Genomic DNA, 27,950 nt, shown 5'->3' with positions numbered 1-27,950 from the left:
ATGGTAACATTAAAACAAATTTGACAGCCGCACATTACTTTTTTTTCTTCATCTCATCCCCGATTTTTTTTCACGTTTGGAAATGAAGAATTTTTAATTATTAATTAAAATAAATTCTAAAAATTAAAGTAAATAGTTTTAAAGTATATTTAAAAGTTAGTTTAATAGACTAATACACAAAATGCACATTCTAAGAAACAGCGCTTTGCAGCTGTTGGCTGTTTTTATGCTGGTAGCAATAGGTTCTGTAAATTCCCTTTACGAAGATCAAATAAAAAAATTTGATTGGTAAGTAGAGCAAAGGTGTTCTTTTTTCGCAGACACGTAAGTTTTTTATAAATCTAACGAAAATATTTACAATTTGTCCATTTTGAAGGAGAACTTTACAAATCGGTGGTGTTAATCAGGCATTTTTAGAGTTAAATGGTTTTCAACCCCGTCTGGTGGTCAGTACCCGGGAAAATGTAGTGGCCTCATTATGCCCTAAAACGGGAGAAATTTTGTGGCGTCAAGTTTTTGAAAATGGAGCCAGAGGTAGTGTTAAATTATTGCAACTTTCTTCGGCCTCTGCTACAGCTGATTCTACTGCTGCTGCTAGAGCCGGTTCTAGTCATGGTTTCGATATGTTAACTGTGCAGGGTCATGCCCCTGCTTTAGTTCGTGGTTGGAATTCTAATACGGGCCATTTGGAATGGGAGTGGTCTTTAATGCCTCTGCAGTCTGAAAAAGCCATCAATTCTATGTGGTTTTATCGTAATTCCCTGCTCCATCATGTTTTACCAGTTTGGCACAGTCATCTAGAAGTAACACAATATTTTGCTACTTCTGGTCAAGCTACCGGCAATACCGCCAAAATTACAGCTCCCTGGATTTCACAAGAAAAATGTATTTTAACTGGTGTTTACTTCAGTTGTCTAGAAGGAGCAGAATTGATCTCTTTAGATTTAACTGCCAATCTGCCTCAAGTTATTAAGAAATCTTTAGGCAGTATACCAACACAACCTATAAAGGCATTGGAGGTAAGTTAAACTTTAAACACTAAAATATGTGGTAAAATAACAAAAATATTCCTTGACAGGGTCTTAATGGCATCATTGGTGTCGATGGAAAACTTGTAGCCATTAAGGATGATATTCAAACTTGCAGCAATCTAAACAGCCAAAGCTTTTCAATGGGACGTTTTAAAAACCAGAACGTTATTGTTACCGCTGAAGTTAAAGACAAAGTATGAAGATTATTTAACAAGTATTTCTAATTTTTTTTTACTTTTAAACACTTTTGTTTTTCGTTCTCCTAGAATCTCTATATTGAAGGTTATTTGGCTGAAACTTGCCAGCCTGTCACAGAATTATCCAATTCTGTTGCCTATCCCGAACATTATGGACCACCCACTTTAAGAACATTTGATTGTAAAGCCAATCGTAACAACGATGGCAAAGGTTGTCTTTTCATATTTGATACCACAGACGATAGTGTCTTGGCTGTGCAACAATCGAAATTCCGTTGGACTAGATCTGAAGCCTTGGCTAACGTTATAGCTAGTGAATTTATCGATTTACCTTTGGCCGATAGTGAGGGTGAATTAGAAAATGAAATGAAGGGCAAAACTGGTGAGTACTTTTAAATTATAGGGGCTCTTTATACTTTATTAATATAAAACGAAGTGTGATGGGTTCAAATTCGATGTATTTTGTGTGTACTATACGGTTTTCACTAAATTATTAATTAACTACATATCTTTGGCTTATTTAAATTTTACTTTTTTTGATAAAATGTATGCGTTCAAATGACAATAATGTGTTCTGTTCCGTTTAAAACAAATAATAAAGGTGTCGATCCTAGTCTGGAGAGTAAGTAAAGAGTTTTAATTTTTTGTCGAATGTTAAGCTTGATTTCTTTTAGTTTTTTTTTTGCTCGATGTATTTTTATTTTATTTCTTTTTTTTAAATTTTTTTAGTAAAAATTACTTTTTAACGAAAAAAAAGCTTTATAAAGGGAAAAAAGCGTTTTCGTGAAAAGAAAGCTTTTTAGCATTTTGTGAACAAGTTTTTTATTATATAAAAAAGCTTTTTTACAATGATATAAAAGCATTTTAAATGGAAAAAGCTTTTATTTATACCATTTTTACTGAAAATGCTTTTTTAGAGAGATAGCTTTTTGGTGAAAAAAACTTTATTGCGGAATAAGCTATTTAGTAAAAAACTTTTCTCAAAAAGCAATTTGAGTGAAAAGAAACTCTTATTATGTTAAAAAGTACTTTAATGGAAAAAGCTTTAAATAAAAGCATTAAACAAAAATATGTATTATATTTAATAAATTATTGTTAGATTATTACCCTTCCAAACCATTCCATAGAGCAAGCTTTCCACAGCAAGCTTTCCATAACAAGCTTTTTTAATTTCTTTTAGCATTAAAATAAAACTTTCTTTCGTTCATTATATTTTGTTTCTTTCGTTTTTTGTCTTTGTATATTTGTTGTTGTTGTGAATAAATTTTGGTTTTTGTATTTATTTTTTATTTTACTACATAATACACTAAATAATTTTGCAATTAAATCTCTCCTAACAAACATAACAGCCGACATAATAAGCGCTTTCATGCACCGTTTAACCTCTCAAATGTTACACTTCAAGAGTGTCTTTCTACATGTTATGGGTTTGGGTCCTAAACCCTCTGATACTCAAAAAGCCGGTTTGGTACGCGATTCCTTTGGCCTACACAAAATGTTGGTGATTTTAACTAAAAGCGGCAAAGTCTTTGGTATTGATAACATTAGCGGTAGACATCATTGGCAATTGTATTTGAATAATGTTGAAGAATTTGCCAATGGCGAACAGATGCGTTTACTCATCCAAAGAACTAGTAAACATTTTCCATTACAAGCTTTATGCACCATTGTGGCCAGAGATAAGATGACGGGTAATGGTGTTCTATACCGTTTTAATCCCATTACTGGTGCCCCAGCTGAAGGTGGTCTTTTGAAATTGGATCATAAAATTAAACAACTTTCTTTGTTGGCCGAAACAGAAACAGATTTTGTTAAGGGTATTTTAATAATGGATGCTAATAATAAGGTTAATGTTTATCCAGAACATGCTAAATCCAAGGTAAGCTTGCAGTAAAGACACATTTCGTGGATAATAAATTAAATTTATTTAATGTTTTTATAGGCTGATGGTTTATATTTGTATACTGCTGACAAATCGAATTCCCAATTAAACGGTTTCTATGTTAAATTTGCTAATAATGTAAGTATTTTTTGGAAATTATTTTGTGTATAAATTATTTCATATATTCTTTTTTAATTTAGCATTTATCTACCCTGCCTTTGTGGAATGTTGACTTAGCCGGTCATTCTGGTGATCATAAAATCATTACTGTGGCATCTAAAAATCCCATCGAACGTGTACATTCCCAAGGTCGCGTTATGCCCGATCGTTCTGTTTTATATAAATATATTAATCCCAATTTGGTGGCCGTTTTCACTCAGGCTACTGATAGTATACATAAACGTAAGTTTTTTAAGGAAATTTTCATTAAAGGGAACTAACTCTTTACTCATATGATTGCTGTTATCTCTTATTTTCTAGATTTGCTTAATGTTTACTTAATCGATGTTGTCTCCGGTTCTGTTGTTTTCTCTATGATGCATCGTAAAATTCGTCCTCCTCTACATGTGGTTCATTCTGAAAATTGGTTGGCTTATGCTCACTATAATGACAAAGTTAGACGCACTGAAATAAGTAAGTAAATTGTCTTAGAAGAGCTTTCTTGCCTCTTTTTATTTAAAAAATATTTCAATACAAAAATCTCTTAATATAAAATGGTTAACAAGAAATTAAGTATATTTTAGAAAGATTTTTTTAGTGTAAATGTTAGGGATATTGTCTAAAGAACATTTCTTTATTATAGTGAAATGTTTTAAAGAAAATTTCTCTCAGTCTAATGCAATTCTAGTTCAGTTCTATTTAATTTCTAGTTCAGTTCTAGTTCAGTGTTAGTTCAGTTTTAGTTCAGTTCTAGTTCAGTGTTAGTTCAGTTCTAGTTCAGTTCTAGTTCAGTTCTAGTTCAGTTCTGGTTCAGTTCTAGTTCAGTTCTAGTTCAGTTCTAGTTCAGTTCTAGTTCAGTTCTAGTTCAGTTCTAGTTCAGTTCTAGTTCAGTTCTAGTTCAGTTCTAGTTCAGTTCTAGTTCAGTTTTAGTTCAGTTCTAGTTCAGTTCTAGTTCAGTTCTAGTTCAGTTCTAGTTCAGTTCTAGTTCAGTTCTAGTTCAGTTCTAGTTCAGTTCTAGTTTAGTTCTAGTTCAGTTCTAGTTCAGTTCTAGTTCAGTTCTAGTTCAGTTCTAGTTCAGTTTTAGTTCAGTTTTAGTTCAGTTCTAGTTCAGTTCTAGTTCAGTTCTAGTTCAGTTCTAGTTCAGTGTTAGTTCAGTTCAGTTCTAGTTCAGTTCTAGTTCAGTTCTGGTTCAGTTCTAGTTCACTTCTAGTTCAGTTCTAGTTCAGTTCTAGTTCAGTTCTAGTTCAGTTCTAGTTCAGTTCTAATTCAGTTCTAGTTCAGTTCTAGTTCAGTTCTAGTTCAGTTCTAGTTCAGTTCTAGTTCAGTTCTAGTTCAGTTCTAGTTCAGTTCTAGTTCAGTTTTAGTTCAGTTTTAGTTCAGTTCTAGTTCAGTTCTAGTTCAGTTCTAGTTCAGTTCAAGTTCAAGTTCAGTTCTAGTTCAGTTCTAGTTCAGTTCTAGGTCAGTTTCTATAGAAAAATTTTCTCTATTTTTTTATAGAAAATTTTTCTCTATTTTAGAGACATTTTATATAGAAAATGTCTCTCTATTTTCTTTATAGAATTGTTCGTTGAACTTTTTCAAATAAACAAATATTTCATTGTTTTTATTACAGCAACTATTGAACTATATGAAGGTAAAACTCAAGCTAATAGCACCGTTTGGAGTTCTCTTAACGCACCACCTATGCCCCTAGTAGAACGTCAATCCTATATTATACCCACAAGTGTGGCAGCTATGCGTGAAACTATTACCGAAAGAGGCATTACCAGTAAAGATGTTTTGAGTAAGTGCTCCATCAAATAAGTTTTCATTTTCAATTTAAACTTTTAGTTTAACAACAAAATCTAAAAAATTTCAGTTGGTACTACCAGTGGTTCCATCGTAGAGTTGCCTTGGGCTTTACTAGATCCACGAAGACCCATTTCATCTTCATCGAATGGTCGTGAAGAGGGAGCTATGCCCTACATTCCAGAATTACCGCTGCCCACAGAGAATATGATTAATTATAATCAAACTATAGCTAGATTACGTTATATCTATACAGCTCCTAGTGGTTTGGAGAGTTCCTGCTTAGTGGTGGCGGCAGGTTTAGGTAAATTGTTTTAATGTGTTATTGTATTTTTACAAAAAGTTTTAAATAATTTATTTTCATTTACAGATTTATTTGTTACACGCATTGCACCTTCAAAAACGTTTGATTTGCTTAAGGAAGATTTTGATTATATCTTAATTTCCATTGTTTTGGTAGTTTTAACTTCTGGTTCTTTGGTGGCCAAACATTTAGCATCGCGCAAATCCATTAAACAAGCATGGAAATAGTTTATTAATATTTTAAATTTAAATAAATGTAATTGAAAAAAAAAAGAAAACAAACAAAGTAACAAACAACTTTGTAGCAGCATTAAAATATTAAATTAATTCAGATTTTATATATATATATTGAAAGTTATATAGGAAAATTATAATTATTTTTGTTTTCTTTTTAATTTCTATTTCATGTTTGTTTTATCTTCTTTTTTCTTTACATACAATTGTTAATTGTGCGTTTTAAATTAATTGTTTTTTGTCACACAGAAAAAAACTTTAATTTTTGTAAAGTTTTTCTTTATTTTTGTTTAAATTAAATTCTTGATTAATATTTTTTTCAAATGCATTTCCGTTTAGCAGTTTTTTAGTTTCTTAAATAAAGTTTGAATTATTTCTTTTTCAAACAAAAGAAGGTCAAAACACAGCAGTCATTAATAATATTTAATAAAGTTTGTATAGAGTTAATTTAAATAATTATATAAAAAAGTGAAAAATATATAAAAAAATAAAACATAAAGGGGAATGTGTAAAACCAAAGTAAAATTGGGTTGTCAATAAGTGTTTTTATAAAGAAAAATAAAGGTGGAATTAGTTAAAACGTTTAAGATCTTGTTTCTTAACCTCTGGTTATAGTTGAAACCTGTGCTTATCATTTAATAGGTAGAGATTCTGAAGGTTGATAAAATTTGTGTTCCTTTGGATCGTTGACTGCACAATAATCTATTTTCCTCGAATTTGAAATTTTACTTTCCAAAAATGTTTCTTTTCCAAATTTCTAAACACACAAAAGTTGTTTAAAGAAAAAGCTTTTTTACATGAAAACTCGTACACTGATAAAGCTCTTACAAAAATCATATTTTAAAGAAAAGTTTAAAACACAAAGACAAATACAATTAATTAATAAAATCGTTTTATTTAATTAATTTTAAATTAAAACTATAAAAATGTCGAACAAATAAAATGCAATGAGATTCAAAAAATCATAAATAGGTGTAGAAAGTTACTAATCATATAAAGAAAAAAATCGACTAATTAAACAAGTAGGTATATACCAGACTAGAGATTACCGACATATTTGTTGTGCTTCATAATCAATGGGAAAAGAAGGAAGACTACTAAATCAAGTATCACACAACATTATTTATAAACAGAAGTATACAATTGTTACTTAATTTAGTTTTCTTATTGTTATTATTATTAAAAGTCTGTTATAATCTCTCCTTCCTCATGACGCCTAATGGGATCACCTTTGAGTAGAGCAGAAATCATGCTAAAACAAGAATAAATGTTAAATTTACAAAAAATATTACAACAAAAAACTAAATTACTTACAAATACAAGGCTATGAAGAACATAATGAAATAATAGGCCAAATAAATCATGGTATTCCTAAGATGAATCTTTAGCAAACCCCTGCTATGTATATCGACCGGGTCATAGACACCCAGACTATCCCGGGGTTGTTTATATAACTCATAACCCAACCAGCTGACCATGGGCAAATTAAAGAACAACATTAGCCAATGGCCACCCAATAGCAGTAAAATGCATAATATTAAATGTGAACCAAATTTGGGTATGACCCAAAAATTTAAACGGCTGCAGCATTCTTGAGCATTTAAATAATCACACTCTAAATCGGCCAAAGTAAGCACCTAAATAAATAAATTTCGATTTGTTAAAATATTGGCAAAAATCTATTTTGTCTTTTATCTGGTTAAACTTACATAGTAAATCAATAAAAATAATATGGCTCCATAAACAATTAGTGTTAAAGCGAATGTTACTGTTTCCGGTAACATTTTTTAAACTGTAAACTTAATTATTTAATTTAGTTAGTTTTTACTACTCTCTTCTCGGTGCTGTTTTTGCCAATTTGTTTATGTACAGTTTATTAGTTTCCTGTTAATTAAAGTCAGAGATCTGTGTCGACAAAACATAATATTGGCGGTAACTGCCACTAAAAATTTTTGTGACGGCGTTAAAATTAGCTGTAAGCCGGCTATGTATAATAAATATATTTTTTATATTTATATAGCAAATTAAAATTTGTGTTTAACCATACAAAATTCACTATCAACGAAAAAAAAAAAGAAAGACTATTTTTGATTCTCTTCTATTTCGTACTTTTAAGATGAATATTTCTTAACTTTTGTTTACAAAGTACAAGTTTGACGTATTGATTGAGTATATTCATATATAAACACATACATTTAAGTCAAACTATTAGTTGCCGTTTGACACAAATTATTGTAATTTATAGAGCTTTAAATATCGCTAGTTTTAAAAAAATCACCAAATTAACATTATTCCCAGCTGATTGTCATTCGGTCTCTTTTTTTTTTGGGGAAAACAGCTGCAGACATAAAGTATCCAATCGCAAAAATGGCTCTGCGTGTTTTTGGTTTAAATTTTTTAAAAAACAATAAAAATTTAACACAAAACCTACAGCGTTTCAATAATGCCGCCTTAACCAATACAGTAAGTCTTAAATAACACATAAATTCCATAAGTTTCATAGACAATTTTCAAATGGAAGACTTGCATAACCTCTCTTCTTTAATTGTGTGTTTTGTTCAGGTGCTCCAGCAACAAAATGCCAATTACAGTACTGAGGTAACGGTTCAAGCTGCCCCTTTAGTGGTCAAAAAACAAAAAGTAAGTAAAGCTATGAAAGCTTATTTGGAACGTGCCCAGGAACATGATGAATTCATGAAAACTCAACAATTGGAATTTCAAATTGGTAAACGCCATTTGGCCAATATGATGGGTGCAGATCCAGAGACTTTTACACAAGAGGATATTGATGTAAGTTTTCTCTATTAAATTTATAAATAGTTGACAATAAATTGTGATTTTGCTTTTTTCATAGAATGCCATTGAGTATTTGTTCCCCTCGGGCATTTACGATAAAAAAGCCCGCCCCATTATGAAAAGTCCCGAAGAAGTATTTCCAGCACGTAAAGCTGCTGAATTCGATGAGACCGGTAGACCATTCCATAGTATGTTTTACACTGGCAATCCAAATTTCTTTAGATTATTATATGTAAGTGTTCTACTTAGTATGCGATTTTATTTTGGAAAACGAATCTAATGTTTTATTTATTGAAGGATATTGTTGAAGAACTCAATAAATTGTATGATTTGGAAGAACGCATGATGCGTCGTGGACAAAAGCCTGATCCCAATCAGAAAGTGTAAGTAACAAACTAATTACATAGTTTTTTAAAAGAAAGTTGGGAAATTATAATATACATCTGTAGTGGCCATACAGAAAACGAAATTGAATTCCTAATTCTATTTAATTTTTTTGTTTTACAAATATTTAATCTCGTTTTTCGCTTTACATCCACAGCGATTTAACTGGTTTCAATTGGGTCACCAAAGAACAAATGGAATTAGATTTGGTTGAAAAAATCTCAGATATTGAATTCAATAGTTTCATTACCGCCATGGAACGTCTTGTATCGCATCCTTATTCGTACAAATGTAAAGAATTTATTGATAAATACACAAAACCTTTAATGGACAAATCGAGTCAATTGGAAATACCAAAACCACAAATCGATGAACAGGGTCGTCAATATATTACCACCTATGGTAAGTATTGAGAAAGCATTAAGGTACATATTTAGAATAATGTTAAAATTATTTTTTATGATTTTCAGAATGTCTACGTAAAACAGCACGTGCTGATGTAACTGTTCGCGTGCCTGGTACTGGAAAAATTTCTATAAATGGCAAAGATATTACATATTTTGATGATATACAACCACGTGAACAGGTAAGTCGAAGTGCAAGTTCTTATTTAATAATCATTCGAAACGGAAATTAAAAAACTACTGATCGGTAAAATATTAAAAATAACGTTTAAATGCAATTTATGCAAAATATTGAAAACCCAAAATTTTTTACAAAAGTCAAAGAAATTATTTTTGCCAGAAAATATACCAGTAGTTCTGATTAAAATACGACTGATATCCAATTAACCTTATAGACTTAGTGATGCCTTAAACTTTCTCCGAATTATCCCTACAATTGATCCATATTTTGTCAGTTTACTTCCAATGTTTAAACTGGATATATGATAATGTTTCCATACGAAAACATGCCCATCATATAATGAAAAATTTGTATGAGCTATCTGGGATATGCCTTAAAAATATCCTAAACTTTGTGAATCAAACGAGCTGTTTTAAATCTGGAAGTAGAGAGTAATACTTAAATGAACTCCTATGATTGATTCTTACCTAAGCCTAAAACATGTGAATACTTAAGTGCGATGAATCCAATAACCCATGTTGACTCCCCCATGGCAGACGGTTTGTAGGGCGAGTGCGACACTAAGAACTACCCTTCCAACTGAATCGCTTCTTCTATTATTCTGGCAGTCTAATTCGTAGAGTAGTTGGTTTGAATCCATAGGATTCCAGCACTTAAATGACCAAAATTCGTTTTGAATTCAGCAGCTTGAAGATCTGTTTGCTTTTCCAACCCCCAAATCAAAGCCGCCGTTAAACCTGTTTCCCCCTGTTTTCGTCAAGCTACCATTCGATGTCGAAAAGGCCATTGGAAAAAACATTGTCGAGTGACGAAAAAAAAGTGTCCTAAGTTATGTCTTCTCCCTTGTAAAAGCTCTCTGCAGAAGTGCTGGCATAAATAACTACGCAGAACCCCATTTTCCATGATTCAAGCACACAAATCGGACGAAACTTTCTATGTGGTATTTTAGCTCCTATAATGTTGACGGTTTGATGGCTTAGACCAGCGATTTAATATAAGAACAAAGAAGAAGTCTAAAGGGTTTTAAATCGGATGATCGAGTATGTGATGTATGCTTCATGGCATGTTGTTTCATTCTGTTCGAACCACATGTTATTTAAGTTCCGAAACATACTTCGATATTATGAACCTGTTTCTGTAAATGTGCACACTGGGCCTAAGTAACATGAAATGGTTATTTGAGGTTGTAATCAAACCAATAATGTTGTATGTAGTAATCGTCTTCAAACAGATAACCTCTTGAAAAGGTTCTGAATCCAATCAAATATCACCGAGGCAATAATATTGCTGAATTATTGATTAGAGCTGAAACCATGGTGGCAGAAACAGAAATTGACTAATTCTGTGGTATTTTTCTCTCAGCCATTAAAAAACATATTTCTGAAATATGCTTTATTAATGCTTAGAACCGATGGTATCCATGCTCGATCACTAGATCATTGTTGGCTTGTATTGATGGATACAAAACAGTTTAACTTCTAGGTTTCACCAAATTCTAGATTACTGCAACTTTGGATCATTCATACAATAACTTCTGCAAAAGTTGTCAGTTGATCTTGATGATGAAGAAAAACAAAAAATAACTCATCTTTGCAATTGTCTAGCTCTAAAAGCTATACCTTATTAGACAATTGCTAACAATGACTACTGCTCTCCTACCCTTCTTTATTAAGTAGATAGATCGATTGATGTCTACACGGACGGATCGAAGTCAGCAAGGTGTGTGGGAGGCGGCTTCCACATTAATAAAAGGGTGATCTTTAAGCTGCACTAACAATGCAGCTGAAATCTCAGCCATAAAAAGAGCGGCAAACTGGATGAAGTACTATAGATTATTCAATGTCAGTAAGCATGCAATAAAATTCGTAACTAGAATCTATAGGACTTCCAGACTGGTTCCCGAATGTCGGGGGTCTCTTAACGAGATGGCGAACCATTAGAACTTCTCTGGGTACCGGGACATGCGAATGTTCCAGGGAATAATGTTGCGAATGCAGTAGCGAAGGCTGGTACTCGCCTACATATCAACGATGCTGACACAATTGTTGATGTTCCACTTTCCTGCTGTAAATCTATAATTCAGCAGGATCTTCGTATGATGATATGATGGTTGAAGGTCTCACAGTTTGTTGGGGCTTCCGTAGATGTTGTTATGATGAGGATGAGAAGGAGATTATTGAACATTTCCTTTGAGATTGTCTCTCCCTCTCGGCTATTAGAACTGCAACCTTAGGGCCTACCTAAGGTTGTTAGGGCCTACTTAAGGTTGTTCCACGATACAGTGGACCTATCCAGGTTGGATATGAATAGGATAATATCTTTTGTTTGTGCATCAGGTCGGTTTGATTCCGCACTGAAGGTAGACACGTAATGTCCCATGGGTGGGTCGAAGCGTGATCCGTTTCAGGGTATCATAACGGGACCAGTGAGCCGACTCTCTTGTCGATTGACTCAATAATCTAGACACTGAAGACGAGGTAAATTTCTGATCTATCCAATGCTTAATTAGTACGGTTCACTTGTATTTTTGAATTGTTTAATTAAATTGTTTATTATCTCATTAGTATAGGATATATCTGTTTAACAACTGCATTACAATGGGCGTTGGGAACGACATGCCCAGCTTATGACCGGGTTCTTCATGAGATCTACCACATATGTAACTGATCAGCCAACCCTTCTTCACTTTTTGAAAATTGGGGAGCATCCCATTGAAATTGCACAATTTTTAGATCCCCGGATTAGATTCGGATTTATTACTCTTTAACTAATTGTTATGCTATTTTTAGGAAATGATTTCAGTTTTAAGTAAAATATTAAGAAACTAAGCATCTATCTATCTCTGTCAATCTGAACCCTAGTGAAGCTTTTTCAAAACGGCCTGAGTACCACAGAACTTAAAAAAAGTCCTTTGTGTTACTTTTAAAATGTTTTTTTTTTTTTTAATCGTCATTACAAGGAACTTTGACAAACTAAACTATCTTTTAGGGAGATCTCTTGTTACGGTAAATGGACAACTTGTAAGCATTCTGCGAGACAAACTTGTTTCGTTAAATGGAAAACTGTTCAAAAATTATTTTTGTAAAATTGTTTATAAAATTTTCCCTGTATTTTTAGAATATTGTAATTGTTCCATAACTTTTCAAAGTTTTCTTTTAAAATGTATGATAGATTTTCGAAAACCTTATTAAATAAGTCCATTCTTAACTTTCTCTTATATTATGATGACTAAAAAGTTTCCATTATAACATTATAAACTTGATTTCTACTTATATACATATGTATGTATTTGTTTTCACCAATTTTTTGATTGACTTCTTTTCGTACTTGTATCTATCTCTTGTGACTACTCACCAGTACTTTTCAAAAGTCAACAAATAAAACAAATATTTATAGCTTTATGTACATAACGATAAAATATAAATTGTTTATTTTAATTATACACATTAAAAAACAAAAGAAAACAAAGAATAGATTTTTTGTTCAACTTAATCAAAATCTTAACTGCTAGCAAAAAAAAAAAAAAAAAAAACAATACACATTAAAAAATGTTTAGCAAACTCTGTCGGCAAAAACACACACAGCCTTAAAAAATAATATTTATAGAAAAATAATAGAAATTATAGTTAATCATAAAAATAATAATTTAAATAATTGATTTAAAGAAAAATATATATAGATTTTTATTATAAATTAATTATAATAAATAAATTTATCATCAAATTTTTATGATTCAGTGCTATAATTTTGTATATTAAATACTGCAAATATTATTTGGGAAAATATGCTAAAAATGTGTACTTTCTAATGTAATTTCTAAAAAAAAGTTAAAGGTTTTTGTAAAATTTTTAGTGTGTTATAGAGTTTTTTCTCTAAATGTTAGTTCTAATGCTATAAAAATTATTTTCTTTAATTTCATGCTTTAATTTTGGAAATACACTGCATTATCGATACTTTAAAAGTAATATTTTCAAAAGGGAAAAGTTCATTTTCTTTAAATTTTTATTAAGAAACTGAAATGTCTTCTTAAAAATTGGCATAAAAATTACTTCCGACGTAAAAAAACTATGTTGTTGTAAAAGCTAAAATTTTATCTAATCAAGGGGGTCTAAAAATTGTGCGTCCCTAAATCCATTGTCATAGCTGTTGAATATGTGCTCAATCGCGATATCAGTTGGGCCAGATCTTTTCTGGTTGTTCGCGGCAGATTTTCTTCAATGTCTGCTATAGGCTGTAGTTGATCATCAAGTACCTACGACAGTTATGCGGTGTCATGTGAGCGCGGTATTGAAGGAGTCTCTATGAATGTCGATCAAAGCAACCGTATAAGAGGATCGATCTTAGGCACACAATAACGTATGTTTTCTTCGTATACTCGATGGTCCCTTCTGACATGCCTCAGGGTGTCATTCAACTGTGAGATGTTAAGTTTTTTTGTTAACATGAAGTGTTCCTTGACTGGGATAGACTTTGGATCCTCGTGTAGTTGATGTTCTTGGGTAATTTGCAAGCAGCCCAAAACAGTCCTTAGAGAAACATTTTGTATGCTTTGAATGTTTCTACACTAGGTATCACTACGTGAAGGAGACCACACTGGATCAGCATAATTAACCACTGACCGGCCAATCGTCAGTGCCAACAAGGTTCATTTATGCATTGCCCAAGTGATGTCAGCCAGCGCTTTGAGCATCATTTTTCCTCTTGCTAATTAGTGCCTGGAATAAGTATGGTGAAGGTTCGAAACTATACATCAAGCCTGTGATAAAAATCATTGCTTCTGAAGTTCTTTTTCAGTACTTCTATGTATTAGAGTTAAACCAACCGGTTCGATTCACGAAATTTAGCATATTCTTTAGATTTATCCCTGATATATCCTCCATACAAGAGAGAACAGCAGATTCAAAATAGATCTCTTTGTTCTCATTAAATGTCGGACAGTAACAGACGAGGGGAGTTATAGTCTTCTTCTCGTTGTGAAAACTTCTGCAGTAGTCATTGTACTGGAGGCCCATTCTTCTGGCATGATTGCCAATAACACAATGTCCCGTTATTATCGATAGCTGTGTTCTTACTTGCAGATCCAAAATGAGCTCTGTGTTCCCATTAAATGTCGGACAGAGGAGAGGAGTTAAAGTCTCCTCCTCCTCCTCATTGTGAAAACTTCTGCAGTAGTTATTGTACTGGAAGTCCATTCTTCTGACATGATTGACAATACTACAATGACCCGTTATTACCGATAGCAGCGTTCTTATTTGCTGTCTGCGAAAGCTTAACAATAAGCTAGACTTAGGGGCATCATCAGACAGGTGGTTTCACTAGACCATCTGATCTGAGCCATTGCATATAGTTGGAACAAGTGCCTTACAGTTAGGGAAATATTAGTGAATGCGTCGATTTCATCCTCCCTTCCCAGCGCACCGAGTATGACTGTTCGTTTCGGAACGAAGAAACAATTGTTAACGATGTACAGTAAACATTTGAAAGCTGTAAAAATACATTTCAGACAAATTCTTTTAATTGCTAAAAGATCCGATTGGAATCTAAACGAAACTGCAAAACCTTTTCTGTTATGAAGATTATTCTTATATAACCTAAGGGGAACTTTTTCCACTTTGTATTCAAATTCATTATCAAGTATTTCCCTCATCAACCGGTAAATGAAAATCTGAGTATTCCTTTTCGCTTATATTGGGTTTAGATACATTTAAAAATCTCTTAAACACTGGGTTTTAACTCAAAAAGGTTGCTTCAAGAGGATGGTGTTAGAGCCATTTGACTTGAGGGAATTCCTATTCCACGAAATTTTGGTAGTTAAAACGAAATACCTTAATCTTTAAAAACATCCAAAGATCTGTTACGTTTATTTCGGTGCTATAAGAAAGGGTTTTAAAAGTAATTAATAGAATTTGAAACTGATTTATTTCTTTCGAATCCTATAAATAGATGATAAAAATCAATTGACTCAGTTGGGTTAGTTCTAGTCTGTCAGTCCGGGGTTCATGTGTACGATTCCCATCAGAGACTCTGATAAAGTAGCTCTCCAAAGGTCCGCTAATGGTCCATGTGAATGATGTAACATACATTTTCCTTTCAAAATGAAGTTATAGAAAATAACTTTAACTAAATTCTAGTTTCATTAAACAATTAAAATATATTTAAATAAATATTAAAACAAAATTTCAGAAAATAATTTTAATTAAAAAATAAATAAAATAATTTTTATAAAATTATACAAACTTAAAAACTTCTATATAAATTTAACATAAAAATAAAATTCTTATAAATTTCTACTAAAAAATGTTTGTGGAAATATTTTAAGATTACATTTTTTTTGGAAAGTAGTTACTCGTAATGTGTATATAATTTCAAAATTTTCTCAGTTTTTTATACAAACTATTAATGTTTTATAAAATTTTTTTAAAAAGGACACTTTTTTACTTTTGCTTAAGGAAGTCACTTAAAATCTAAAGACTTAATTAAAAAAATTCTTTGTTCGTTTTTTATTTTTCTTAAAAACTATTTTCTTAAATTATTTTTCTGTTGATTCGATATGACAATCAATAATTTATCTATAACTTTGCTAGCCTGTTGTTGTTGGGTTATTAAAGCCTGTTTCAGCTCTTGAATTTCTTGTGTTAAATACTCAATACGTTCACTATTATCATCGATTTTAGTATTGATATTTGACAAAACGGTGGCTTCGAAATCCTCTGTCGCATAGGGTGTCGTAGGTGTTTGATTGCTTTCGCTATTGTATTTGTTTTTATATGAAAGATAAGTAGCATCAGATGATTTGGCCGATATGGTGTGACCAAAATGTTTGCGCATTTTACCCACTTCATAGGCTTTCATTAGTATGTCTCGCGGCAAACGTTTTTCGCTGGGATTTAAAGGTTTTACACACAATACTACGCGATAGGCTTGGGGCGATACTAAAGCTGTGTAGTGCAGCAAATTGCGCAGCCAGGTGGGTAAATAACCATTAAATAAAGCCGATTCTATATAAGAAATCAATTTGGTTTGCCTAACCAGTTTAGAAAGGCCAGCGGTCTTTTTAAGGCCTTGTATATCATGGACCGCTATACCCACCAGCAAATTCATCAATATAATTGTAACGAATAGCAAGAACAGCACAAATGTTATTTGAGCACTAACTTCCAAAAGAAATGGTGGATCCTTGCCATCGGGATCATTGATGAGTAGTGATAAATCCTGCTCTCCTATCATCATTACCAGTACGGATATAAAACCCATAAATGGATTAGCAAATGATGAGGAGGAGGGAAATATCACACAAAACGATATAGTAAAACCAATCAGCATACAAGAATAGGCCATAAATAGTTTGGCAAATTCTCCTTGCACCCTAGTGTACATTGCCACATAAACATCGAATACCGGCAATTGACCAATCATTAACATGAGATTGGTCCAGCCCAACAGCACGGCAAAGGCTCCTATGTGATTTTGAAAGGTATATGTTTGTTTGGTATAAATATACGAAATAACAAATACACTCGTGATGACAAACCATTCCATTATATTCTCCACCTGCGTGACATAATGTTTGAATGACGAATAACCCGTTATGCCATACAATTTTCGAAAGATTTCCACTACCGTAATGGCCACCAGAACCCACCATTGCATTTCCATGACAAAGGGATTGTTGCGTAACATGTCACCCAAAATAGATTGTTTCTGACACAGTTCCTGAGCTTGTATGGTGGTGTTGTCATCTTTACTGCCGTTATAGCAATTGTGGGCCAGGGCAGTGAGTACGTATAGGGTTAGGAAGAGTATGAAGAAGAAACAGAATATTAAACGTCCTATATAGTATTTTCTTATCTTGCCCCACTTAATGTACAGGAATGAAGAACATAAAGGATGCTCTAAGATTTCCTTTTGTCCTTCATCCACAAAAGTATTCAAATAGCTAATTTCTCTAGGATGACAATGCTGCAAGAGTTGACGAAAATCCAGCTCCAATTCCACTTCACGATTCACGGGATCTTGAGAATGATGTAAAGTAATAGCGGCATCTAATTTTTGTCTTATCATAGCTACAGAAGCGGGTGTTTTGCGTGTAATAACATTTAAAGCAGAAGTGCCTTTTTTCGACTTTGTCGTAACATCAGCTCCATGGTAAATTAACATTTCCACACACTGGGCCAGACCATCCAAAGCGGCCAAATGTAGGGCTGTAAAACCATAAATATCCTTATGATTAACATTGGCTCCCCATTGTATTAGTAGTTCTAAGATATCAAAAGCATTTTCAGATTTTCCCACCGCCGCGTGTAAGGGAGTTCTATGATCAAAGTCTTCAGCATTGGCATCGGCATTACCATTTCTCAGCAGAGATTCTACACACTCTAGACTAGAAGTGCGTGCTGCTAAATGTAGTGCGGTAAAGCCTCTATGATTCTTTAGTTTAGCATCGGCTCCTTTGGCCAATAACAAATCTACACATTCTACATTTCCCTCATCGGCTGCTAAATGTAAAGCTGTAGATTCTTTTTCACGTATGCATATTCTAACATTAGGATCTGCTCCATTGGCCTTGAGTAAAATCTCCAGACACTGAGCATTACCCAAATCAGCTGCCAAGTGTATAGCATTAGTGCCATTTGGCTTAAGGGAGTTTACATCTGCTCCCTCGTCTATAAACAACTGCAAACACTCCAGAGCATTAGCTCTCACCGCACAATGCAATAGACTTTCTTCACAATTGGGCTTATTTGTATCTATTGTCAATTGGGCACCATTACTAATTAAATATTTCGCCGCCTCAGGCGAATTACCAAATGCTGCACAATGTAGGGGAGTATAACATTTCGGCTGGAAATTAACATTCATGCCCTTGCCCACCAGAAACGTGAGCGTTGACAGGCAACCACTAAACGCACCCAAATGCAAAGCGGTAATACCATTTTGATCACAAAAATTCAATTCAGCTCCTATATCCAATAGACTCTGCAAGAGATCCCATCTCTTAAGAAATGCTGACCATAGGAAACATAAATTCTTCTCTATTTGCGAGGCGGATTCAAAGTGTGTTTTTGTATTTTCACCAATCACATTGCCCTGTTCGATATCCTCAAAATAGCGTATGCGACCGGCGGCATTTTTCATTTGATCGATTAGACTTATGCGCAAAGTGTCGTTGCATATTTGTACACTTAATTCACTGGTTGGCTCTTCGAAACTATCATACATACTGGGTGCACTTTCAGCTGGTGGCGATGGACCACATTCCATATATTCAAATTCTCCGGGTGTTGGATATTGAGCTTCTATCATAGCATCCGTATTGTTACGCCATCTTACCATAAGATTAGGCGGTATTGATTTGAATCTGTTTTTTTGGAGGAAGAGACAAAACAGTTAAGGTTTTAGTAAAGCTTGACATAATTTTTATAGAAATATGTTTTTAAGCAATTAATTAAATAACAAGTGCGCTGAGGTGCAATATTAAGCTTTTATAAAATATTTAAAAGATTTAGCTTTATTTGTCGGTTTAAACAATTTTTGTTAAAAACTATTATTTTACGTAATATAGAGCGAATTGTGTTTAAAATCACGTTTTATTAAATCCATAAAGTTGTTTAAATGAAATTGTCTTGAGTATATATACTTTGCTCAGACTGGTAGTGGTGTTCTAATTTTAACACAACATGAATTTAGTTCTTTAGACCAGGATCCGCTCCTAGTTATCATATTGGAAGTATTCATCATCTTGCCGTGGACAATGCTAAATCTGAAAATTTCCAAACAATTCTGTTGACAAACTCCCAGAGACTATAGACTAGACTATAAATTAGACTATAGACTAATACTAATATAATAAGTTAAATGTGATCCTAAATTAGACTAGACTATAGACTAGACTAGACTAGACTATAGACTAGACTATAGACTAGACTATAGACTAGACTATAGACTAGACTATAGACTAGACTATAGACTAGACTATAGACTAGACTATAGACTAGACTATAGACTAGACTATAGACTAGACTATAGACTAGACTATAGACTAGACTATAGACTAGACTATAGACTAGACTATAGACTAGACTATAGACTAGACTATAGACTAGACTATAGACTAGACTATAGACTAGACTATAGACTAGACTATAGACTAGACTATAGACTAGACTATAGACTAGACTATAGACTAGACTATAGACTAGACTATAGACTAGACTATAGACTAGACTATAGACTAGACTATAGACTAGACTATAGACTAGACTATAGACTAGACTATAGACTAGACTATAGACTAGACTATAGACTAGACTATAGACTAGACTATAGACTAGACTAGACTAGACTATAGACTAGACTATAGACTAGACTATAGACTAGACTATAGACTAGACTATAGACTAGACTATAGACTAGACTATAGACTAGACTATAGACTAGACTATAGACTAGACTATAGACTAGACTATAGACTAGACTATAGACTAGACTATAGACTAGACTATAGACTAGACTATAGACTAGACTATAGACTAGACTATAGACTAGACTATAGACTAGACTATAGACTAGACTATAGACTAGACTATAGACTAGACTATAGACTAGACTATAGACTAGACTATAGACTAGACTATAGACTAGACTATAGACTAGACTATAGACTAGACTATAGACTAGACTAGACTAGACTATAGACTAGACTATAGACTAGACTATAGACTAGACTATAACTAGACTATAGACTAGACTATAGACTAGACTATAGACTAGACTAAAGACTAGACTATAGACTAGAGTATAGACTAGACTATAGACTAGACTATAGACTAGACTATAGACTAGACTATAGACTATACTATAGACTAGACTATAAACTAGACTATAGACTAGACTATAGACTAGACTATAGACTAGACTATAGACTAGACTATAGACTAGACTATAGACTAGACTATAGACTAGACTATAGACTAGAATATAGACTAGAATATAGACTAGACTATTGACTAGAATATAGACTAGAATATAGACTAGAATATAGACTAGAATATAGACTAGACTATAGACTAGAATATAGACTAGACTAGACTATAGACTAGAATATAGACTAGACTATAGACTATACTATAGACTAGACTATAGACTAGAATATAGACTAGACTATATGCTATACGATAGGCTAGTTTATAGATTATACTATAAACTAGACTAGACTACAGACTTGACAAGACTATAGACTGGTCTATAGACTAGACTATATACTAGACCTTTGACTAAACCTTGGACTATAAACTAGACTATAGACTAGACTATAGATTGGACTATAGACTACACTATAGGATATACTATAGATTAGACTACAGACTAGACACGACTATAGACTGGTCTATAGACCAGACTATAGACTAGACCTTAAACTAGACTATAGATTACACAATAGGCTATACTATAGACTATACTGTAGTTTATACAATAGAGTAGACTACAGGCTAGACTGTAGACTCGACTTATAAAAAGATTTATGAAAAGTTAAAAGGTTAGAAAAAGTATAGAAAATTTGAACGGGTTAGAACGGTTTTTTCAATATTAAAAAGCACTGAAAAAAAAAGTACCAAAGTACTGAATTTTCCATGTCTGGTCTATCAGATATTGAGCGAAATTTCAAGCCGGTTTGAAGTCGTCTAAACTAAACAATAGAAAAAGTGATGACAAATTTCATAAAAAATACACTTGTTGTGTGATTGGTGAAAGAACTTATCTACTGGGACACTTTCACAATTTCCGTTCAAGATTTAAGAAGTTCTTAAAAACACACTTTTAGAAATATCTTTAAACATTTGACCTTTGTCATAGTATCTAGTCAACTAATAGCATACATTTTCTTAAAACGTTAGTTAAATAATTGAGCTTAAAAGATTTTTGAATTTTATTCAAAAATATCTTCAATGAAACAACTTCTTCTAAATATGACCTTTCGAAATATTTCATAAATTTGACCTTTAGCTAAAAACGGCCAACTAGTTCCAAACATTTTGTTTAAGTTTAAGTTTATTGAACTCAAATTGAAAAATTATTTGTTTAAGTTATAAAACTCAGGGTCTGATCAGTCAGTCTAACAGTCTGGTTACAAAACAAACCAAAATCTACATTTTATTATATTTTCTTGAATTAATTATTTTTATTTTTAAACAAATTAAATTATGTAAAATATTTATAAATATAAATTTTTAAGCAACACACCACCACCAGTTCCATAATAATAATAAATACATTTATTTGTTACAATTAAACTTTTTCTCATTCTTATTGATTGAATAATCGTACTTTTCAAATTCTATTTGAACTTCAAATTTTGTTTTTTTTTCTTCTGTTTTTGATATTTGAAACACAGTTTTTTCCACTTAATTAATTGCTAATTTAAGCAATTTTAGCCAAGATTTTTTTTGAATATTTAGTTAGTATGTTATAACAATACTTTTGTGTTGCAAATGTTGAGTTAATTCAACAAGAAATTTTTTTAATTAGAAACAAAAAAGAAAATTAACAGATGCAAGCTCTACTATGCCGCTACTACTTAAGTAAATGTTAAATTTTTATAACTTGAGAATTTCAATTTAATTTAATCTTTTCAATTGTTTTTTATTAAAATTATTATTTGGGAAATTAAGATTTTTTTTGTTTAGTAAAAAATGACACTATACACTGTTTCCAGCCAAATCCATGGATGCTGCCAATTTGATAAAGTATTTTCTAATTTCATTTCATATATTATTTATTCTTTCTATATTTTATTTATTCTTTCTTGTTGTCTGTAGTTTGTTTGATTTTTAAAAACACTTGGTTTCAAATTTCGTTTTAATTAACTGTTTTTTTCAAAATCTCACTTTTATTATTTTAAAACTCTCGTTAATCGTGCCATTTTTATAAAGACAACCGTATTCATTGTTAGTTCAAATTAAACTGAAATTTAAATTTTAAAATTAAAACTAATAATAAAAAGAAATAAAAAAAATAACTGAAAATGATCAACGATCGATGTTTCGTTGATTTTTAGCAAGCAATAACCAAACAGATACAGCGCCACAGCTGTTGCTGTGGTAGTGTTAGTAATGGTGGTTTATGTGTTGGTGATAGATTCCAAAAGTTGTCTCTGAACAACTTCAGCAGCTTTTACTAACTTGGTTTGAAACATCAGTCATTTAATGTTTAGTTTTTGCTTGGCGTGTAATTTTTTATGTTTTGCATCAGGCATGGAAAATATAGTACTTTAGTACTTTTTCCGGTACTTTTAGATTTTGTAAAATACCGCGGAACCCTCTAGACATTTTCGATAATTTTTCTAACTTATAAACTTTGTTAAATAGTCCACATAGTAGTCAATAGACTAATCTAAAGTGTAGACTATAGTCTAGTCTATATTCTACTCTATATTATAGTCTATAATCTAGTCTATAGTCTAATCTATAATCTAGTCTATAGTCTAATCTATAGTCTAGTCTATAGTCTAATCCATAGTCTAGTGAATATTGTAGTCTATAGTATAGTTTTTCTGTAGTCTATAGTATAGTTTTTCTGTAGTCTATGTCTAGTCTATAGTTTAGTCTATAGTCTAGTCTATAGTCAAGTCTATAGTCTAGTCTATAGTTTAGTCTATAGTCTAGTCTATAGTCTAGTCTATAGTCTAGTCTATAGTCTAGTCTATAGTCTAGTCTATAGTCTAGTCTATAGTCTAGTCTATAGTCTAGTCTATAGTCTAGTCTATAGTCTAGTCTAGTCTATAGTCTAGTCTAGTCTATAGTCTAGTCTAGTCTAGTCTATAGTCTAGTCTATAGTCTAGTCTATAGTCTAGTCTATAGTCTAGTCTATAGTCTAGTCTATAGTCTAGTCTATAGTCTAGTCTATAGTCTAGTCTATAGTCTAGTCTATAGTCTAGTCTATAGTCTAGTCTATAGTCTAGTCTATAGTCTAGTCTATAGTCTAGTCTATAGTCTAGTCTATAGTCTAGTCTATAGTCTAGTCTATAGTCTAGTCTATAGTCTAGTAGTCTAGTCTAGTCTATAGTCTAGTCTATAGTCTAGTCTATAGTCTAGTCTATAGTCTAGTCTATAGTCTAGTCTATAGTCTAGTCTATAGTCTAGTCTATAGTCTAGTCTATAGTCTAGTCTATAGTCTAGTCTAGTCTAGTCTAGTATAGTCTAGTCTATAGTCTAGTCTATAGTCTAGTCTATAGTCTAGTCTATAGTCTAGTCTATAGTCTAGTCTATAGTCTAGTCTATAGTCTAGTCTATAGTCTAGTCTATAGTCTAGTCTATAGTCTAGTCTATAGTCTAGTCTATAGTCTAGTCTATAGTCTAGTCTATAGTCTAGTCTATAGTCTAGTCTATAGTCTAGTCTATAGTCTAGTCTATAGTCTAGTCTATAGTCTAGTCTATAGTCTAGTCTATAGTCTAGTCTATAGTCTAGTCTATAGTCTAGTCTATAGTCTAGTCTATAGTCTAGTCTATAGTCTAGTCTATAGTCTAGTCTATAGTCTAGTCTATAGTCTAGTCTATAGTCTAGTCTATAGTCTAGTCTATAGTCTAGTCTATAGTCTAGTCTATAGTCTAGTCTATAGTCTAGTCTATAGTCTAGTCTATAGTCTAGTCTATAGTCTAGTCTATAGTCTAGTCTATAGTCTAGTCTATAGTCTAGTCTATAGTCTAGTCTATAGTCTAGTCTATAGTCTAGTCTATAGTCTAGTCTATAGTCTAGTCTATAGTCTAGTCTATAGTCTAGTCTATAGTCTAGTCTATAGTCTAGTCTATAGTCTAGTCTATAGTCTAGTCTATAGTCTAGTCTATAGTCTAGTCTATAGTCTAGTCTATAGTCTAGTCTATAGTCTAGTCTATAGTCTAGTCTATAGTCTAGTCTATAGTCTAGTCTATAGTCTAGTCTATAGTCTAGTCTATAGTCTAGTCTATAGTCTAGTCTATAGTCTAGTCTATAGTCTAGTCTATAGTCTAGTCTATAGTCTAGTCTATAGTCTAGTCTAGTCTAGTCTATAGTCTAGTCTATAGTCTAGTCTATAGTCTAGTCTATAGTCTAGTCTATAGTCTAGTCTATAGTCTAGTCTATAGTCTAGTCTATAGTCTAGTCTATAGTCTAGTCTATCTATCTAGTCTATAGTCTAGTCTATAGTCTAGTCTATAGTCTAGTCTATAGTCTAGTCTATAGTCTAGTCTATGAGTCTAGTCTATAGTCTAGTCTATAGTCTAGTATATAGTCTAGTCTATAGTCTAGTCTATAGTCTAGTCTATAGTCTAGTAGCTATAGTCTAGTAGTCTAGTTATAGTCTAGTATATAGTCTAGAGCTACTAGTCTATAGTCTAGTCTATAGTCTAGCTATAGTATAGTCTATAGTCTAGTCTATAGTCTAGTCTATAGTCTAGTCTATAGTCTAGTCTATAGTCTCGTATAGTCTAGTATGTCTAGTCTATAGTCTAGGCTATAGTCTAGTCTATAGTTCGTCATAGTCTAGTCTATAGTTAGTCTATAGTCTAGTCTATAGTCTAGTCTATAGTGTAGTCTATAGTCTAGTCTATAGTCTAGTCTATAGTCTAGTCTATAGTCTAGTCTATAGTCTAGTCTATAGTCTAGTCTATAGCTAGTCTATAGTCTAGTCTATAGTCTAGTCTAGTCTAGTCTATAGTCTGGTCTATAGTCTAGTCTATAGTCTAGTCTATAGTCTAGTCTATAATCTAGTCTATAGTCTAGTCTATAGTCTACTCTATAGTCTACTCTATAGTCTATAGTCTACTCTATGTAGTATATAATCCTGTCTAATCTATAATATAGTATATTGTCTTGGCTATAGTCTAGACTAGTCCACAGTCTAGTTAGTAATCTAGGCGATAGGCTATTCTATAATCTATTCTGTAGTCTCTGTATCTATTCCATCTGAAAGTTAGTTTAGTATTTTAAAACCTAAAAAGATACTCTTTTTGGAATAAGTTAGTACTATTGTAGTATTTCAATTTTCCATCCCTGATTTGTATGTTTTTTCAAATTTAGCTGTTTTTTAACCAAAATAGAATTCTGCGAACATCTTTTAGAAAATTGGAATTTAATCACAACATTTTGAATTGTTGTTTTTTATTTGATTTTGTTGTTAAGCGTAGTCTAAACAAATAAATTAACAACAAAAAATTTATTTAAACCTCTTCATGTCGTAGTTCGCATTTCATTTATATTTTCAATATTTATTATAAACAAATTTCTGTTTTTTTTTTTGTCAAATTAATTATTAACATACAATTAGAGGTTTGCGTTTTTGTTGCTGTTTTGTTTTCATATTGTAAATTATATTAATTTTGGACTTTATTTTTGATGATTTATTTGTATTATCATGTGTGACATATATTTATTTAAGTTTTTTTCTTATGGTCCAATGAATTAGCCATATACGAAAATGTAAATTTGTTTTTTCACACAAAAAGATCGGTTTTTAGTTAAATATTTGTTTAGAGTTTGATCTCTATGTCTGCCTTAAAAATAGTTTGTTATTAAGTGTTAGTTATATGATTTCATACATAAATAATTTCCCATATAAATTAGTTTAATGAAATTGGCAAAATTGGTTATAAAAACTAAATCAAATAAACAATATTTAAATTTTATTCGTTAACCACGAATATAAATTACTCTTCAATAGGATGACAAAAAGGTTAGACTTTCTTTATAATAGCTATAAAATATTTTAGTACTTTGATCTTTTAACCTAGTAAATTAATAATGTGTTTTTAATATCGTACTCGTACAATGGTAAAAATTAAGTCTTTCTTAATTTCAATATCATTTGAGTTTTTCCTTGATAAAGTTTTGAAATGTTCTTCAATAATTCAAATCACTTTGTAGAATAAATTGCATTCTTTAAAATGAATATTGTTGAAACCAGTTTGTTTAATTTATGTTAAAATAAATTATTAATTGTATAATACCAGTGACAAACGTCTCTTAAGAACTCATAACTGCAATCTTTAGAATTATGTAGTTTTTAGTTAATGGATGCAATATAAAGAATTTTCTTAAGTACAACTTTTTTAATTTATTAATTATTCGAAGATCTAAACTATACAACTTGTAAATGTTTTTATTAATTAGAAATCATTTAACATTTTATTAAACATTTTACTGCTATTTATAAAGCAGTAAAAAGTATGTATTTCTCTTCACCGATATGATCTTAGACGGGGTTTAATTAAAAGTCTTTATGATTTTCTGCAATAAAGTAAATTGATACACATTCTAATTAAGAGTGGATTTAAGTCCTCATTCTTATCAGACAGAGTTGTAATTGCTCAAATTAGTTTAGAGTAGTTATCGGCAAAGAGATCTTTTCATCACTCTCTACCACGACATTTTCGGTACTTTTTATAATTATCTATAGTCTAGTGTATAGTCTAGTCTATAGTCTAGTCTATAGTCTAGTCTATAGTCTAGTCTATAGTCTAGTCTATAGTCTAGTCTATAGTCTAGTCTATAGTCTAGTCTATAGTCTAGTCTATAGTCTAGTCTATAGTCTAGTCTATAGTCTAGTCTATAGTCTAGTCTATAGTCTAGTGTATAGTCTAGTCTATAGTCTAGTCTATAGTCTAGTCTATAGTCTAGTCTATAGTCTAGTCTATAGTCTAGTCTATAGTCTAGTCTATAGTCTAGTCTATAGTCTAGTCTATAGTCTAGTCTATAGTCTAGTCTATAGTCTAGTCTATAGTCTAGTCTATAGTCTAGTCTATAGTCTAGTCTATAGTCTAGTCTATAGTCTAGTCTATAGTCTAGTCTATAGTCTAGTCTATAGTCTAGTCTATAGTCTAGTCCTATAGTCTAGTCTATAGTCTAGTCTATAGTCTAGTCTATAGTCTAGTCTATAGTCTAGTCTATAGTCTAGTCTATAGTCTAGTCTATAGTCTAGTCTATAGTCTAGTCTATAGTCTAGTCTATAGTCTAGTCTATAGTCTAGTCTATAGTCTAGTCTATAGTCTAGTCTATAGTCTAGTCTATAGTCTAGTCTATAGTCTAGTCTATAGTCTAGTCTATAGTCTAGTCTATAGTCTAGTCTATAGTCTAGTCTATAGTCTAGTCTATAGTCTAGTCTATAGTCTAGTCTATAGTCTAGTCTATAGTCTAGTCTATAGTCTAGTCTATAGTCTAGTCTATAGTCTAGTCTATAGTCTAGTCTATAGTCTAGTCTATAGTCTAGTCTATAGTCTAGTCTATAGTCTAGTCTATAGTCTAGTCTATAGTCTAGTCTATAGTCTAGTCTATAGTCTAGTCTATAGTCTAGTCTATAGTCTAGTCTATAGTCTAGTCTATAGTCTAGTCTATAGTCTAGTCTATAGTCTAGTCTATAGTCTAGTCTATAGTCTAGTCTATAGTCTAGTCTATAGTCTAGTCTATAGTCTAGTCTATAGTCTAGTCTATAGTCTAGTCTATAGTCTAGTCTATAGTCTAGTCTATAGTCTAGTCTATAGTCTAGTCTATAGTCTAGTCTATAGTCTAGTCTATAGTCTAGTCTATAGTCTAGTCTATAGTCTAGTCTATAGTCTAGTCTATAGT

General features: G+C 31.9%; 4 protein-coding genes across 9 annotated transcripts in view; 2 read left to right on the top strand and 2 right to left on the bottom strand.

The window, feature by feature from the left end:
- On the top strand, nucleotides 1-5,633 carry LOC119604059 (ER membrane protein complex subunit 1). 2 transcript variants are annotated; one of them, XM_037956474.1, is made up of 12 exons: nucleotides 182-288; nucleotides 377-1,019; nucleotides 1,079-1,225; nucleotides 1,298-1,610; nucleotides 1,830-1,850; nucleotides 2,578-3,107; nucleotides 3,171-3,248; nucleotides 3,311-3,512; nucleotides 3,591-3,743; nucleotides 4,882-5,052; nucleotides 5,128-5,361; nucleotides 5,428-5,633. In XM_037956474.1, exons 1-12 carry the CDS (start codon nucleotides 182-184, stop codon nucleotides 5,586-5,588), a joined length of 2,760 nt encoding a protein of 919 aa, XP_037812402.1. In that variant the 3' UTR covers nucleotides 5,589-5,633. The 2 variants fall into 2 exon arrangements, with proteins under 2 accessions (XP_037812403.1, XP_037812402.1); XM_037956475.1 differs by lacking the exon at nucleotides 1,830-1,850 and having other exon boundaries at nucleotides 1-288.
- Nucleotides 5,634-6,455: 822 nt separating this feature from the next.
- On the bottom strand, nucleotides 6,456-7,501 carry LOC119604060 (protein cornichon homolog 4). The gene is made up of 3 exons (XM_037956476.1): nucleotides 7,304-7,501; nucleotides 6,909-7,231; nucleotides 6,456-6,846 (listed from the first exon to the last, which is right to left on the bottom strand). The coding sequence occupies exons 1-3, from the start codon at nucleotides 7,376-7,378 to the stop codon at nucleotides 6,774-6,776; spliced, it is 471 nt and encodes a 156-aa protein (XP_037812404.1). The 5' UTR covers nucleotides 7,379-7,501; the 3' UTR covers nucleotides 6,456-6,773.
- Nucleotides 7,502-7,808: 307 nt separating this feature from the next.
- LOC119604052 (28S ribosomal protein S9, mitochondrial) overlaps nucleotides 7,809-27,950 on the top strand; it is a 51,804-nt gene continuing 31,662 nt past the window's right edge. The window contains exons 1-6 of the mRNA XM_037956410.1: nucleotides 7,809-8,057; nucleotides 8,157-8,384; nucleotides 8,449-8,622; nucleotides 8,688-8,773; nucleotides 8,932-9,176; nucleotides 9,245-9,360. Coding sequence (XP_037812338.1) covers nucleotides 7,962-8,057; nucleotides 8,157-8,384; nucleotides 8,449-8,622; nucleotides 8,688-8,773; nucleotides 8,932-9,176; nucleotides 9,245-9,360 — 945 coding nt within the window. The 5' untranslated portion in view covers nucleotides 7,809-7,961. The remainder of the gene's footprint in view (nucleotides 8,058-8,156; nucleotides 8,385-8,448; nucleotides 8,623-8,687; nucleotides 8,774-8,931; nucleotides 9,177-9,244; nucleotides 9,361-27,950) is intronic.
- The window catches only part of LOC119604050 (transient receptor potential channel pyrexia), a 38,405-nt gene continuing 23,617 nt past the window's right edge, over nucleotides 13,163-27,950 (bottom strand). The window contains exons 1-2 of one of the 5 annotated variants that reach the window (XM_037956406.1): nucleotides 22,244-22,330; nucleotides 13,163-18,717 (exon numbers count right to left, since the gene is read on the bottom strand). In XM_037956406.1, coding sequence (XP_037812334.1) covers nucleotides 15,876-18,692 — 2,817 coding nt within the window. In that variant the 5' untranslated portion in view covers nucleotides 18,693-18,717; nucleotides 22,244-22,330 and the 3' untranslated portion in view covers nucleotides 13,163-15,875. Of the gene's footprint in view, nucleotides 18,718-21,683; nucleotides 22,331-27,950 lie in introns of those variants that run through there. The other 4 variants (XM_037956407.1, XM_037956405.1, XM_037956404.1 and 1 more) reach the window with 4 other exon arrangements.

This window comes from Lucilia sericata, unplaced genomic scaffold, assembly GCF_015586225.1.
Source record: "Lucilia sericata isolate MDLA Ls3-8-SP2 unplaced genomic scaffold, ASM1558622v1 Contig000357F_arrow, whole genome shotgun sequence".
In the NCBI taxonomy this organism is placed as follows: domain Eukaryota; kingdom Metazoa; phylum Arthropoda; class Insecta; order Diptera; family Calliphoridae; genus Lucilia; species Lucilia sericata.
This window is presented reverse-complemented; position numbering and strand designations above follow the sequence as displayed.

Excerpts from the sequence above, each read along its gene's own strand:
- LOC119604059 (XM_037956474.1), top strand. The coding sequence starts at position 182 with ATGCACATTCTAAGAAACAGCGCTTTGCAGCTGTTGGCTGTTTTTATG. Across the intron at positions 289-376 it reads CAAATAAAAAAATTTGATTG|GAGAACTTTACAAATCGGTG; the intron begins GTAAGTAGAGCA and ends TCCATTTTGAAG. Across the intron at positions 3,513-3,590 it reads TACTGATAGTATACATAAAC|ATTTGCTTAATGTTTACTTA; the intron begins GTAAGTTTTTTA and ends CTTATTTTCTAG.
- LOC119604060 (XM_037956476.1), bottom strand. The coding sequence starts at position 7,378 with ATGTTACCGGAAACAGTAACATTCGCTTTAACACTAATTGTTTATGGA. Across the intron at positions 7,232-7,303 it reads TATTTTTATTGATTTACTAT|GTGCTTACTTTGGCCGATTT; the intron begins GTAAGTTTAACC and ends TTATTTATTTAG. Across the intron at positions 6,847-6,908 it reads TTCTTCATAGCCTTGTATTT|CATGATTTCTGCTCTACTCA; the intron begins GTAAGTAATTTA and ends TTCTTGTTTTAG.